A 16,125-nucleotide genomic window follows, 5' to 3' on the forward strand; every position below is an offset into this window, starting at 1 on the left:
CAGAGGTTTTAGATATCAGATTTGATTCTAGAATTATTTTTTGGTCGTTAATTGTTAAGGTAAGTGTAAATGGGATTGTTGTTAGGAGTAGAGTACTGTTTTTTTTTAGTAGAATAGAGTTTCAGGCTCAGATGGTATTCCAATTGTTTTGTTTAAAGGAAGATGTATGTATTAATGAAGTAAGGAGGTTTATTAAAACATTTATCTCTTCGTTGGGTTGAGGTTGAGGTTGAAGATATGGATTAGAACCAATGGTGGTTTTGAATATCCACCCCATTGTAAGGCAGAACCATAACCATAACCATAACCTCAACTCAAACCAACACCAAGGTTTGAATCTCAGGAAACTCAGTGAAACCTCCTCCCTAGCCCCTGCTGCACTCTCAATTTAGTGGGGATTGGTTCATGCCAGCGGCCCGGTGCAGATATAGAGTCTAATGTAGTCTGTTGGTCTGACGCAGAACCCCGGAGCTGCGCTCGCGCTCTGCTAGCCCCGACCCTGACTCCCTCCAGGAAGGAGAGATAAAGAAGTCTCCGAGTGGAGTCGTGGATCTGAAGAGAAGAGTGCGTTCCTACGTCCCTGACATCCAGGAGATCCGCGTCAGGTGAGTGTGTGTGCAAGATCCTTGAGAGCCATGGTTTTGTAAGGCAAAGGTTCAACAGTGCACTCTCCTAGGCCTTTTCTATGCTTGAATGATGCCTATTTGCTTCATTGGCCTTAGATTAGCCCAGGCCCATTTTTCAATAGTGAAATGCTGTCCAGTCAATATTTCTTTTTAACAAACTATGGCACAGAAGCAGGCCTGTTTTACATTGAGACCTTGTGTTTAATTCTCCAGCCCCATCGTGTCAAAGAAGGGCTACCTGCACTTCCTGGAGCCTCACACCAATGGCTGGGTGAAGCGATATGTGGTGGTGCGCCGGCCGTACGTCTACATTTACAATAGTGACAAGGACAGCGTGGAAAGAGCGATCCTCAACCTCTCCTCTGCCCAGGTGGAGTACAGCGAGGACCAGCAGGCCATGCTGAAGGTGAGACCTGCCAATGTCCTTTGTTTTCTTAGTTGGCTAATTTGAATATGTTCTATTGGCCTTAGATTCCCATAATTATCACATTAATCTTTCAGTATGGAGAAGACACAAGAACTTAATTATTCTCACATCAATAACCCTTTATACCATGCTTTTAGGTGTTGTAACGTATATGTCTACACATTAAGCAAGCAACCATACACTACACAAAATAGACTAACCATCTCACCCGAAACAGGATGCCATGAGCATACATTTGATTGAGACTGATTAAGCCGGTCTTTTTGTCAATGTAACCATCCCGTGTTGATTTGCAGACCCCCAACACATTTGCAGTCTGCACTGAGCATCGTGGTATACTACTTCAAGCCAGCAACGACAAGGAGATGCACGACTGGCTGTATGCCTTTAACCCTCTCCTTGCTGGATCCATCAGGTAATACATCTGAGCTGCAACTGACTTTTATTTATTATAGTTAACATTTATTTCACTGTTTATATTTTAATACTGTGAAACGTATTTTGCTTCTTTGTGGACAATGTATATTTGACTTAGCTTTGAGATGTCTTTTCACAAGCAATTTTTGTTGTTTTTGTTATTTTTATTGAAATGACTTATTAGCATGACATCTAAGGATCTAATACGGAAGAACGACAGATAAAGATGTGTAAAAATAGAAGACACTCAACAAAAGGAGCATATTCCGTAGAGGGCTGTAATCAACTCATTTCTTCTCTTGTTCCCTAGATCAAAGCTTTCTAGGAGAAGAGCTGGACAAATGAGGATCTAAAACTCTCACCATCCTCTTCCCCAACAAGTCTTAAAACAAAAACAAAATGAATGACATAGAAAACAAAGACTAACCATGTATATAGATCACCTGACCTAACGCCCTATCCCTGTGCTGTTTCAGTCTCTCATGTAACCTGCCTGCTCTTGCACACTCTCAGTTTATCACAACCAAACCAAGACTGAATTGCAAGGCCCAGTACTGTCTGTCAGGCTCTGTAACTGATGGGCCAGTCATCAGAAAATCATTTACCAGGGCGACCACGACCCTATCATTCTGGAATATTCCAAGTCGGGGCGTTAAGGAGGAAGTGAGGGGTGGTGTCTATTTCCAGAATAGCTGCTTTTTCTCCATTTCAAAAAATGCATTTTGCTGCCCCATAGACAAGGGCTTCATTTGACAATAATACCAGTTATTTCTCTATGTAAAGCTGCTCCAGTTCTATTCTCGTAATGTGATTCCAAAAAGTGAATTTATTTTTTAGATTCTTTCATTCTTGACATCCATTTTCCAGCTTCATTAACAGTGCAATGACCATCCAACTGCACCCTCTATAGCTCTGTGTCTGTACGGCTATACAATGTTAAAGCAGCCCTCTGGTGACTTCACAGCACTTAGGTCAGTGTTAAACACCAAGTATTTCTTCATGAATCCATTCAGATCCTCTTCAAGGTTATAATTACCCCAGTGAAACAGTGAGATCTCATGGCTTACAGAGCTGTTGCCAAGATTGGTGGAAGATGGATAGGAGGGGGAGGGCGGGGAATAATGAGAACTTTGATGCTTTCATGTGTATTTGAGTTGCTTTCATTACTTTTCTTTGGCAGTGTAGAAACTAACATATTAACTGAATTGAGCCCGAAGAGTTCTGTTGGTGGTTAGTGCATGTTTTATTTTATTTTCTGTCTAGTCAGTAATAGGACAGATATCTTGCCTTCGTGCACTCCCAGATGGTTCCAGCACAGGATCTCATCTGGCTGAGCACACTTTATAGTTTATTGTAGGGGTTTACCTTTGCTAACCTCAGACAAGGCAAAATAACCACACGATGTACTGACAGTCCATTAAGTCAGGTTTTCCGAAAATGTCACTCCCTCTTTCTCGCTTTGCATGATAGCTTTTTTTTCTTAAAAAAAAAACACTATTTATTTATGTATGTATGTATTTATTTAATAATTTATTTATTAATGTATTTATTTATAAAGACATTTATATTTTTACTAAACTAGAAGATAATTTCCGCATATTGCACTTTTATTCAGAAGTATCCCTAAACTGTAAACTTTACAGAATAGATCCTTTAATTGGTCACAATTTTCTTTAAACAAACAAAATAACTGGAATGTCCTTGTGCAAAAAACAAAATGAAAACTAAGCTGCTATGGATGTAGATGACTATAACAAAGTAATTACATGCAATTTTGACTACAGTGCCACCCTGCTGCTATTTAGCACTGCTCACACCATTAGCTGGCTGTGAATAAAGCTGTTAGACATAATAAGGGATAAATGTGCAAGTGAGCTTGTAAGGTTGTCTGCTTTTCATCGACAGTCTTCTAATTGATGAGATTGATGAAGGCTTTTCTGTTTTATGCACAGACAGGGAATGTGTGCATTTCATAACAATTACTGGCACTTACAAAATCTTGATTTCTCTAAATTTGTATCTCTGTTTGCTGTGAATGCATCCTGAAGTCTTTTCTGATTCCCTATCGCACAGATGTGTAGTACATTGTGTCTTTGAGGGCTGTGATTGAAGGTATGGTTGTTATGCAGTTACTCTAGGTAGCCCCTCCCTATCCATTTCTTGTAGCCTCTGTTGATCTACCACACTGTCTCAGTATATCTGGCTGCCTTTGTTCTCCTTGACTGACTTTGGGCCAGATTAAATAAAAACCTTGACCCACACACAATTAACAAATTACAAACCTGCATTTGATAGTGGTAAGATTCACGAGAAGAAAAAAGCATCTGATGAGAAAGATACCATTGACAAGAGGTTTGTAGTTTTCTGTTAGAGGGTAGGTCAAAGCTTTGATTTGATCTCAGCCTTTGCCTATTGTCCCAAAAACCCAACAATATATATTATTTATATATATATATATATATATATATATATATATATATATATATATATATATATATAGATAAGTAAGGCAAATGCTGTTTATGTTTGTAAATTACATGTACATGCTGCACACTTAGTGTGCCTGTATGAGAAGTCACATATGACATTTTATAAGCATCTATTTAATTAGTTAGCGTCATCTATACATTTATACATATCAGACTAGAGAACATATCAAGTTATGTATGCAGGCTTGTTTTGGTCATGAGAATGGATTGAGCTTGCCGCCAGACTTTTTTCTAGTTCTCAGTCTAGCACCTTATTTGTAGCTTATGGTACTGGTCTCGGCTCTCACAAGTTCACAGCAAGACATTCACTTTCCTCACTTTTAATTTCTCATTGATTCCTTAATGCACTTTGTTTAGCGTTTCATTTCACCGCCTTCCCTGTGGAGGGAGCAGAAAACATTAAATGAGATCCCTGTCTCCAGGCAGATTGACCCCGGCCTACTGGTCCCTCTCAGCCTCTCATGGTGTTGCTCAAATGGTGACAAAAGGCCTGGAGGAGGTCTATTTCCATTGCCATTACCTTTGCCTTAAAGTTTAAGAATATCTGTTCAGCTTCTGTCAGAGCAGCATTCCAGCTTTTTTCCTGCTAAGATGTATTCCATTCAACAGATCTAATAGTGGAGGTGCAGAGTTTTACAGTCAGCCTCACCAAAGGGTGAAAAAGGAAGAGGGGAAGAACGAAATGGGAATTGGATAGTAACGGATAGACCTGTGATTTTCATGATCATGCAGAGGAAGAGTATATGAAATGAGTTGGAACAAGTAACCTGCACAACTCCTTCACATCAGGCTGATGTATTGGGTTTTGGGTGAATAATGAACTGTTGGAGCTCCCAAATTTAAGGTGCCCACAAACTGAGAACTTGAACATGCTTTTCGATTGTCTGATATAATGAGAATCCCAGTATACACATGAAGTGTACGGTTTAAGAAGCAGGGGCATAGGATCCCATACTGTAACTTTAAATTTAACTGTGCTTTTTTAACAATTAGAAACAGCAAAGTGACACAATATTATGATTTTTTATCATATTTCCTATTAATTTCATACACACATTCAGCAGGTGTCAAAGGAAGTACAGGGTTTTATTTTAATCAACAAAATAACCATTCACATTAGCAAAGTCTAAAGGGTCAAAGAAGAATATTGATAATGCAGCCTTTTATTTTACCTAGTAAACAGTACACTGTTGAGGTTCAACCTAGTCAAGGACCTCAACTGAATTAGAGTCTCTCTTAAGTCACTAACTATGCAGCAAATTGGGTGATCGATTAACAAATGCGGGATTTGCATTTTTCAAGGCAATCCACATTCCCAAATGAATATGAAACACTGTAAATGTGTAGAGCCTCTGCTAGGTCACATGTTCCTATAACATGAGATGTTATTGGTTGATTTCTGTAGCCCCGACAGACATTCCACCACGGTCAATGTAGGAAGGATAGTATATACATTTTTATTTCTCTGGGTTCTGCAAGTGGAAACTCTCCAGTGTTCTAGTACTCTGTGCTCGGTAATTAAGGTGCATGTTTGCTATTTTTGGTATCTTGAATCTCAGTCTCAAAGCTTTACTCACAGGGAGCAAATTGTAAATGCCTTTGGTCAGCCAACCATAGGTGTAAGCATTTTGTTTCCTGAGCATTCTGATAGAGATTTAGTCTTTTGGAAACATCAGGATAGAGCTTTTTGGTTGAATCATCCAGCTGTTCTAGACAACACTGGAGTGAAGAGCATGCCTGAGGCCAGCCAACCTACAGAGCATGCTCACAGCTAGGGAGCGTCAAAGAACAGAACGATGGGCTCTGGGAAATGTATGCCAAGACCGTTTTCTAAGAAGGGAGATTAGAAGCACAGAAAGGATGTGAAAACAACTGGTCTGTGTAATTGACACTGGAGAGCAACCACACTACAGTAAAAAACTAAACCAAATAAAGATTTACCTCGTCTTTATTTTTTGTTATTGATTTATGCAAATATTTTTCATGTCATCCCAAACTGGCATAACATTTGTATCCATGCATACAAACACAACCTGGGCTTCAATACAGGTAAAATAGTATAATTACAATATGCTTATGTCTCAATCTCAGATGATCATAGAGGCCAATATACAGCAGGATAGCAGCAATGAAAAGTTACATTTGCATCTCCCTACAGCTGCTTAAAGTATTCCCTAATCTCTGAGCTGAACACTAACAAGATATTGTATGTTAAAGAACACTTGTCCTTCAAAAAAAAAAAAAAATGCAACAAAAAGGCTCAGCAGAGTTTGAGGTTGCTGATGTTTTGTATTAATTTATTTGTTTAAATTGCAGTTATCTCAGTTTTTGGTCACCTTACTCAGCCATTACTTAGAAGAAAGCTTTATAACTGATACTGTGCTACGGTGGAATACACCAGAGTTTTGCTGCTCTGTTTTGTATATTAAGAATGTATGTATCGTTGCATGCCGTGAATATCAAACTGACTTAGCTATATCATGCAGGGTTGTTTCTAGAACAAGAGAAAAGTAATAATTAGTGATTTGGAGAAGACTCCTTTTGTGATTGTGAACACTACACTTAGGGTGTGATTATAAAGCCCTCCCTGACTGCCCCACGTAGCTGATGGAGTTTAAGTGGATTGGTAGGATAGCCCAAAAACAATGGTTAATTATTTTGCATATATTAGTAAATCCCACTATCATATCATATTCATACTGGAAGACATTCACTGGTGGAACAGCGTATTTTTGCATTTCATCTTGTTACTTAGCTCTAGTAATTTTTCATTTTGTGGGGATTTAAAAAACAAAACATAAAAGACGAGTATCGCAAAAATATGAAGTGTAATTTGCCAGTAATGATTTTGTGGCCTTTTTTTGCTGTTGGAGAAAGGGAAGTTGGGAAAAAACTACTGTCCCGTGACTTCACAATGTCTGTCCCAATGACGTGGCAGCAGGAATCTTGTGTGGTTTCTCACAGACGAATATAGTGCAAGGTCAGGAACTCTCAAGATAAATACTTGATATTTATATAATTAGTTTGAAATTTGTACCTTTTTTCCTTTGTAGTCATTATCATTTACATTGCAAAACCTAACTTATTTACCAGTAAATATGTCTTATTAGTATATATATTATTTCTAAAGTACTGCGATGGACCCCAAACATATAGTTATTTAATTGAATTGACACACACAAAGACACTTTTTGCCTGGCGAAATCTGGGTGAAAGTCCAGTGACTGCATGTGTTTTTATACCAGAATTTTGTTAATCATTTCCCTCAAGAATAACATGTCGTCACCCACAGGGTATCTGCTTTTGTAGATACATTGTTGTAGACTTTTTTGTTTTGTAAATAGAAAAGGAAAAAAATAGACAAATATATAAGGTAATAGACACATCATTCAAACTACATTCAAAGTTTTGACTATGAGCAGGGGTGAACAAAATGTAATTATAGCAGTAGACCTCAGCTAACACTGGCCAAATTAAGATCAACAATACAGTTGATGGCTAGATTAGTGTATGTATTCTGTCTGATTATTTATGGTTTGCTCTAAACTTATAGCAGACATGACTGTCCCTAATGTTTACACTGTCCAATTTTATGGTCCAGTTTGGCTTAACAGAGCCTTAACAAAACAGGCTTAACAAAACACTGTCATATAGGTGTGTGGGAAGAATGTTCCTGATTTAGGCTGCCACAGCTTATGGTGCATGAGACGGTTTCTGAGATGACATCCTGCAGGTTGTGCACAGATAGACGTCACTCTCGACCCATTCTCCCCTCACCTGGAACCTCTGTGATCACTTTCAGCACATCTTACTAGATGTTGTGTTAGACATAAACTTCAAAAAAGAGAAAGGCACATTTTTTAAAATGTCATTTTATTTCTGTGCTTCCATATCTGAATAGTACCCAAGGGTTCTTCCTTAACTCTGTAAAACTAAATACATCATCATGATCCTTCTTTCTTTCTTTTATTCTTTTTTCTTTCTTTGCTCTGTATATAAACATGATTGCTGTGGACGATGTATTATACAGCTGTAACCCGTTTGTACCATCATGAATGGGCAGTAGTTTAATCAATGTCTCGAACTATTTGAGTGTTGGAGTTAAGAGTCTTCAAATGTTTGTGTACACTTAACACATTGTCGGATATTAAATAAACGTGGAACTTATGCAACACTGCCAAGGTCTCCTGAGTCTGTCTGTCAGTTTATTTCTTGTGTCATGGAGCATGGATCCAACAGTACTTGTGAGAGACAGGGATTGTGTGTGTGGGTCTGCAGCAGAGTCCCACTGCAGTGAAGAAAACAGTCTTCAGTATCAAATTTGCAAACTGACAGGTATGGATTCTGAGACAAATACAGTATTATCATCTATACCTGGGATCTGCAATGGAAAGCCCTTCCAACAAGTTTTAATGGTACCTTGGGATTAGCAAAATGAATCAGTCTTGGAAAAGTCAGCTGATTTGACTTCTCAGCCACATGTTTAATTAAAGAGAGAGAATGAAAAACAGAAACAAACAGCACTACAGTACTGGATCTCCATACTTATGGTATATTCCATGATGATGTATACTGATCAAAATATAAACATGTACAGTGTTTATATGCCTCACGAGCTAAAAGGAAAGATCCCAGGAATTTTATCATATGCACAAAAAGCTCTCACATTTGTGCACACATTTATTTACATCCCTGTGACTGAGCATTTCTCCTTTGCAAAGATAATCTATCAACCTGACAGGTGTGGCATATCAAGAAGCTGATTAAACAGCAGGATCATTACACAGTTGCACCTTGTGTTGGGGACAATAACAGTTTTGTCACAACACAATGCCACAGATGTCTCAAGTTTTGAGGGAGTGTGCGATTGGCATGTGGAATGCAGGAATGTCCACCAGACCTGTTGCCAGATAATTAAATGTTCATTTCTCTGCCATAAGCTGCATCCAGCATCGATCAAGAGAACTGGGCAAAACTGGCATCACAACCACAGACCAGGTATAACCACAGCAGCCCAGGACCTCCACATCCGGCTTCTACATCTGCAGGATCGTCTGAGACCAGCCACCCGGACAGCTGATGTCAGAAACCGTCTCAGGGAAGCTCATCTACATGCTCCTCATCCTCACTAGGGTCTTGACCTGACTGCAGCTCTGGTGGACATTCCTGCACTCAGCATATCAAAACTTGAAATTTGAAATCCATAGATTAGGGCCTAATCGATTATTATTTCAATTGACTGATTTCCTTATATGAACTGTAACTCAGTAAAATCTTTGAAATTGTTGCATGGTGCGATTATATCTGTATTCAATATAAATTATTTCAAGTGTATTAAATATGGTACTAAAACATATGCTGAGACATTATTAGACCAGGAAATCCAAAAATAGATACATAAATAAATTTGACTTTTAAATAAGTAAATAAAGTAAATATAACAACATAAACAAGATTTTATTTATTTTTTCTCTTAAGATTTTATATTTATCTCATATCCATTTGTGTGTGTGTGTGTGTGTGTGTGTGTGCGTGTTTAAAAAAAAAAAAAAATCCCACTGCTTCATGTTGAGGAATACGCTTCTGCCCTCTACAGGCCCGGTGGTGTAACTGTACTATTATTATTGTACAGTAGCATTTCCTGTTCAGCTTTCCACACGTCTCTTGGAAGGTACAGTGAATTATTAACAACATAACACTTTTGTATCAGCGATCAACATAACAGATAGCATTGTTTATATTATCATCAATGATTGAAGTATTGTAATTGTGTATCAATGCTCTGCCGGTTTCAGAAAAGCACTCAAAACAATGGTATTTGATCACTTATGGCAATATTTCATTGCGGTAGTATGAACAAACCTACGTGCTTGAACAACGTGAAAGTTGATATCTTTTTTGTATTAACATAAATTATGACGTACAAAAGGTTCGTTTAAGATCCAGGAATTATGAATCGTTCAAGCTTAAATGTAATGAAATGCAATGCAAAGATAACTGCACGCTGTAGTGGATGCCTGTATGCTTGGAAAGGCGCTTTAAAGGCGTGCACCGTTCTTCCAAATAAGCTTGTCATTTAATTACGTTATTCTTAATTGGTGATAATAATCACCTTTACCCACTATAAGGTGTTTCTTTTACAGTGTGTACGTATGTACCTATTATATGTACCTATTATTATTATTATTATTATTAGTAGTAGTAGTAGTAGTAGTAGTAGTAGCAGTAATCATAATAACAACATTAACTTATCAATTATTATTATTATTGCAAGTTTGGTCATTTTAAGTATGATTCTGCAATTACAGAAAATCTGCTTCTCAGAGTTTGATGTTATAATAATTGTGGATTTCTGCATGTAACCGGTTGGAGTTTTAACAAAAATCAAGAATGTCTTTGAGCTTCATAGTATTTCAGTCTTAACTGTAGTTGCTTTGCCATTAGCATGAAGTAGCTTAATTTTAGCTTTGTTTTTTGTATCTGGTTCAGGCTTAATTTCTCGAGAGGCAGTTCTTAATATTCATGTAAAACTCTTCTAGTGGTGGATAATCAACTCAGAACTGTAACACATTACATTGCAGCACTAGTTCAACAATCTTAGGCTGCTCTGCCTGGTTCAGCCACACAGAAGTCCTCAAATACTTGTCCTCATGTCAATTGGTGACTGTCTCACAAAGCTTTATTTTCCAGTTGCTCACACCTGTTATAACATCATCCCAAGATCCTCGCTGTCTCATGGAGGACAGAGTAGACCGGGTGCCAAATGACCCCAGCCCGTCTGATGGGGGAACTCTGCAGTGTGAGGGGCAGGAAGAGAGGTGAAAGTGAAAATCAGGCTGCCTTTAAATGACAATTTCATAGTCACCAGCTCAAAGAAGTCTGTGTAGTTTTTAGAATTCTACTAATATGACTAATGAATAAAGACAGGTTATGTTTTGAAGGTCTGTGCCCACAGAAATGGGTTATTCTAGAAAACAAAACATGTCTCCAAAGTGACTGTGTCAGCTTTAGCTTTGGGAGGGTCTCTGTGAAGTCCTGTGCTTTTTTGGGACAGAATCTTTATGGATTACAATGCCACCAGTCCCCTGGACCCCGCAGTCATCGAGGCCATCACAGAGGCCCTGCGAGAAGCGTGGGGGAACCCCAGCAGCAACTATTTGCCGGGTAAGCAATGCTGACGTTTCCTTGTAGTCGGCCATTCCATGTCAGAAAGCTCAGAGTAAATATTATACATATACATATCAAGTTGTGTGCTTAGTAGATAAGTAACTAATCTACCATGTTAAAAAGGCCTGCTCTTTTACCATTTCCCCTTTCTGGTCCAACACAATGCAGACTTATGCCGTTACTTTTCCAGGTAAAAAAGCAAAAGACATTATTAATCAAGCAAGAGAGAATATAGCCAGGATGGTGGGAGGACAAGCAGATGACATTATTTTCATGTCAGGTGGAACAGAGGTGAGCATTGTGGTGTTTTTCTTTTACTAGCTTTGGTATAGTGATTACAGTAACAAAAAATAAAGATGAAAATCAATGTATAAGCATGCATAATGTCCCAGTCATTGAAATGGGCTTTTAATTGGAAATAGGGCATGTATATTGCCACGTTGTACTTTTTTAATTTGCAGATGATGTCTAGGCAGGTGATTAGGAAAGGGTCTAGAAAATATGTATGAGACTGAAACAACTCATGGCTATGCATATTGAGAATGTAGCCAGACACTGTGGAGATTTAAGGGCTGGGTTTTTCAGTGCAGATTTCTCTGAAGCTCTTGTAGTCCTTTCAGTATTTATTTAGTCTCTCTTGGTACAATTTTCATTTTTTCTTTGTTTCCCAATCCAAATTAAAGTACTGAAGGTAGTAGCACTTTAGAAGAATGAACCCTTACAGTCAGTGTACATTTTTACATTTAGTGTTCCCCTTCAGTTTCTTAATTTCCAATTGCTATTTCAGGCAAATAACTTTGTATTCCACACGGCCATCAAGTATTTCTGGGACACTCTGGGTCAGAATGGTCGGGAGGATGGACCTCTCACTGGGGACGTTGCCTTGCCTCACATCATCTCCTCCAGTGTGGAGCACGACTCCATCAAACTAACAGCTGAACACCTACTGAAAATGGGGAGGGCAGGTAGGCCACATTGTACAGTAGAAATAGTATTTATCAGGTTAAGCACTCTATTTCCATATGTGTTAAAGATATATCAGCTAGCCACTAAGTATAAAAACCACATAACCACTTTTATTAAAGCTGTTTTATGGCTCTTGATTTGTAGTCTCATGGTAAACTGCAATTGCATATGCTCCTTCATGTTTTCCCCTGGGGTGAGAGCTACACTGTGTGATTGATGTTCTTGTCGTTGTAGATCTGACATTTGTGCCCGTTTCCAAGGTGACGGGGCAAGTGGACATTGATGATGTGATGAGAGCCATCAAGCCCACCACCTGTCTGATCTCCATCATGCTGGCCAACAATGAGACTGGAGTCCTGATGGTAAGTGCAACAGGTGGGGTCTCCAAGCACTTCAGGGAAGACTCACTTCAGTGCCAAGTGCTCCATATTTAAAGCTTGCTACTTTTGTCTTGAGTTAAAAAGCGGTATAATAATTTCTGACCGACTGCATACATTTAAGGCCAGTGTCTCTTTCTTCTAGCCAGTTAAGGAGATCTGCAGCAGAGTACGGGAACTGAACCAACAGAGGCCTGCTCCCAGAATCCTCATGCACAGCGATGCAGCCCAGGCCATTGGCAAGCTGCGGGTAGACTGTCAGGAACTCGGCGTGGATTACCTCACCATTGTTGGACACAAGGTAGGTAGGGGATATCCAGGGCTTTCCTTCCTGTTTCATTAAGAAGCAAGAATTTGTTCTTTGCTGTGCCACTTGTGTCATCTATTGTATAAGCTTGAAAACCAGCAACTATTGGTATATATGAAGCCTGTATATGTATTGTAACAGTGTGAGAGGCAAGGCTGGGGTCAGGGCGGATCTTTCAGTGGAGGAGACTACAAAACCTCTCCTCCAAGACTCCAAACCCCAGAAGCCAGCAGGGCTCCTGATGGCCATAGCCCCGCCCACCCCTATAAAAGGAAGAAGGAAACGAACCAGCGTGTGCATGCTTGGCTGGGGGGTAGGAAGGTGCACAGGAGGGTGAGAAGACAACGGAGAGAGAAGAGAGCAAGAGAGTGGAAGAGCAGGAGAAAGAAGGGTGAAGTTCACAGTTGACGGATTCACTGGCTTGCGACCCTTTCTCCATCTTTAACCTCGGACTTTCTGGCAACCTCCCACCGGTAACGATCTTTGATTAGGAACCTGCCATATCCCTTTGTACTTCTGTCTGCCCGGTGTTCGGCTCTGCCGACCCGGGCATTTACTGTTATTATTGTTAGTGTTTGTTTTGTAGTTAGGAATTGTTTAAAGTTCTTTACCGGTGGGAGGTTGTCAGACAGTCCGGGGTTTAAGAGGGAGAACGGCTTGTGACCCTTTTTCTGGACCTGTACCAGTGAATCCGTCAACTGTGAACCTCACCCTCTCACCCTCTCACCCTCTCACCCTCTCACCCTCTCACCCTCTCACCCTCTCACCCTCTCACCCTCTCGTGCACCTTGCTACCCCCCAGCCATCCATGCACACCATGGTTCGCTTCCTGCTTCCTTTTATAGGGGAAGTAGTGGGCGGGGCTATGGCCATCAGGAGCCTTGCTGGCTTCTGGGGTTTGGAGTCTTGGAGGAGAGGTTTTGTAGTCTCCTCCACTGAAAGACCCGCCCGGACCCCAGCCTTGCCTCTCACACTGTTACAGTATTTTATGAGTCTTCCAAAAATGTACAGTGGTTAAAATCATCTATTTTTGCTCCCCCCAGTTTTATGCCCCAAGGATTGGAGCGCTGTATGTGAGGGGTCCTGGAACCACATCTCCCATATTCCCCATGTTCTTCGGAGGTGGGCAGGAGAGGAACTTTAGACCAGGGTAAGCCTGGTCAACCACTCATCCATAAATCCAAATCTCGCAATTCAAAGCCATTAAAGAAGAAGACCAAATTAATTCAGATTGCCTTGTTTAACTGAGCCCTGTTATTTTGACATAACAAATTGGTTGATCCCTCTGTCTGACTTTTTGGTTTTTGTAATGGGAAATCTTTTATTCATTCAACAAGTGCAGGTTTAATAAACTGCTGTTGATTCATTTTTTATTTTGTTTTTTCCAGGACAGAGAACACCCCAATGATTGCTGGACTCGGAAAGGTGTGGAGCTGTGTAACGTTGTTTTTGATCCTGTCTGACTCTGAGGCACATCTATGAAAATAACATTAACTTATTCACTTCTCTGAGTTTGTCTGGGGAAATATGTTGAGTTTCAGATGAGTCTCCTTGTGTGTCCTTAAGGCCGCAGAGCTGGTGAACAGAAACCTGAGTCATTATGAAGCTCATCTGCGTCAGACCAGAGACTACCTGGAGGAGCGCCTGGAGGTGAGACAAGACGCAGGCAGGCTTCTGTTGACACTGTGTGAGGGGATGGGCTCTGGCATTGGAGCCCCAAGGACCCACCATCCCGCTCACATTTCAGATCAACTCTTACCTGCAATGAATATTGTCTGAAAATTGACTATCAATACAATAGTCCAGATATGTTATGCTGCTTCCTATGCTGCTTTTTGTCAACTGTGAACATTTTCCTGTGCATTCCTCACTTTAATCCCTTGTCTTTTCTCGAATATTTGCTTTTTTTTAGGCCATCTTTGGGAAGGAGAAGATCCATTTTAACAGCCATTTTGAAGGCTCAGAGATCCTGCCAAATACTTGCAATGTTTCAATTCTGGGCACAAAACTGCAAGGTGAGTAGAGTGACTCTGGTTGTACTGTGCTTGTGGAATTAGAAAACAAACATGAATGAATGCCTTAACGATTTGAGAGTTTTCCATTTCAAAACGAATTGCTCACCAATGTGGGATTTTTTGGCAGGCCGTCAGGTGCTATCTCACTGTCGGAGGCTGCTGGCCAGTGTGGGAGCAGCGTGTCACTCAGACAGAGGAGACAGGTAATTCACAGTTGTTATGGATTCCTGGCCAATCCTATTTTAGTGTCCTTTGCTAGGTATTTTGCCATAATACACTGGGGGGTCAGAAATCAATTTGTAGCATATCACTATTGCTTCCTTTTGCCATTTTCAATAATTATTCTCCCTATCATCCTGTTGTTTCTGAAACATGTTTCGGGATGGCTGTCGCTTGGTTCTCACACCCAGGCCTTCTCACATCCTGCTGAGCTGCGGCATTCCTCCCGCGGTCGCCGCCAGTGCACTGCGCCTCAGTGTGGGTCGAGGCACCACCTTCCAGGATGTGGACCTGGCCGTGCAGGACCTGAGGGAGGCTGTGCTTCAGTTGGAAGAGCATAACTAGCACCCAGGAGAAAGAGAGGCACTGCCAGGCCAAGGTTTCAGTGCCTCTCTTCCCTGTCCCTTCTGAAGGCTTATTTAGCATTGTATTTTATTTGATTAAAAACTGGTCATTGGTTGAAACTAGGTAATTAAAAGTATGATTTAAATGTTTTGTTTACATTGAGGGTCCATTTACAAGGTGTGAAGCCCTGGGCACTAGCTCTGTCAGTGTGGGGCATAATGGAGGTGTGTGGTCAGTGTCTAGAGTCCATTTGCACTGTCAGCTGAGGAAGTCCATAGCCAGCTGTGCTGTACCCAGGCACCTCCAGGCTATAGGACTGGACTCAAGATGGAGGCTTTACTGGTTGAGCTGTTAGTTTGTTGTATTATTATAACATTGTAACTTGAAATGTTTGTATAGGTCTTTTTTTGTGTGTAGTGTGAAGGGCACTGTATACAGCAGGGCAAACTGTTCCACTACATGAAATCAAGTTCAATTCTTTGGAAGTTGTGATGCAGTTTTGTTTTTAATCCCAAGGCCTACAGATTCTGACATCCTGCAGTTTCAATTGATGGAATCCCAACGATGCTCGGCTCATGTTATAAGTTACTGAATTAATGAAAAGGGGAATGAGACAGCATTTTATTTTTTTGTTTGTAATTTATATCTAATGACAACCTGCACTTTAGTACTGTTTGAAGGGAAACCTCTATCAGGACTACCACAATAAAACACCTTTGAAGAAAATACATTTTGAAAGCATTGTATCCTTTTTTCTGGCATTTACATGA

At 40.2% G+C, this 16,125-nt stretch overlaps 2 protein-coding genes across 9 annotated transcripts in view; both read left to right on the forward strand.

Annotated features, from left to right (window-relative positions):
• Positions 1–8,136, forward strand: part of kif1aa (kinesin family member 1Aa) — a 75,752-nt gene extending 67,616 nt beyond the window's left edge. For all 8 annotated transcript variants that reach the window (XM_066709146.1, XM_066709138.1, XM_066709139.1 and 5 more), the window contains 4 exons: positions 462–605; positions 840–1,032; positions 1,350–1,468; positions 1,781–8,136. In XM_066709146.1, the coding sequence (XP_066565243.1) occupies positions 462–605; positions 840–1,032; positions 1,350–1,468; positions 1,781–1,823 (499 nt within the window). In that variant the 3' untranslated portion in view covers positions 1,824–8,136. The remainder of the gene's footprint in view (positions 1–461; positions 606–839; positions 1,033–1,349; positions 1,469–1,780) is intronic.
• Positions 8,137–9,563: 1,427 nt separating this feature from the next.
• Positions 9,564–16,083, forward strand: scly (selenocysteine lyase). Its single transcript, XM_066709147.1, has 13 exons — positions 9,564–9,630; positions 10,650–10,777; positions 11,014–11,123; positions 11,317–11,417; positions 11,914–12,091; positions 12,327–12,454; positions 12,615–12,770; positions 13,820–13,926; positions 14,165–14,201; positions 14,343–14,426; positions 14,689–14,791; positions 14,919–14,994; positions 15,202–16,083. The coding sequence occupies exons 2-13, from the start codon at positions 10,695–10,697 to the stop codon at positions 15,353–15,355; spliced, it is 1,317 nt and encodes a 438-aa protein (XP_066565244.1). The 5' UTR covers positions 9,564–9,630; positions 10,650–10,694; the 3' UTR covers positions 15,356–16,083.
• Positions 16,084–16,125: the final 42 nt, after the last annotated feature.

The sequence above is a fragment of the Amia ocellicauda genome, chromosome 7, assembly GCF_036373705.1.
Source record: "Amia ocellicauda isolate fAmiCal2 chromosome 7, fAmiCal2.hap1, whole genome shotgun sequence".
NCBI classification, from domain to species: domain Eukaryota; kingdom Metazoa; phylum Chordata; class Actinopteri; order Amiiformes; family Amiidae; genus Amia; species Amia ocellicauda.

Coding starts and splice junctions, on each gene's coding strand:
- scly (XM_066709147.1), top strand. CDS start 10,695: ATGGAGGACAGAGTAGACCGGGTGCCAAATGACCCCAGCCCGTCTGAT. Junction 14,202..14,342: donor TGATTGCTGGACTCGGAAAG/GTGTGGAGCTGT, acceptor TGTGTCCTTAAG/GCCGCAGAGCTGGTGAACAG. Junction 14,995..15,201: donor CACTCAGACAGAGGAGACAG/GTAATTCACAGT, acceptor TCTCACACCCAG/GCCTTCTCACATCCTGCTGA.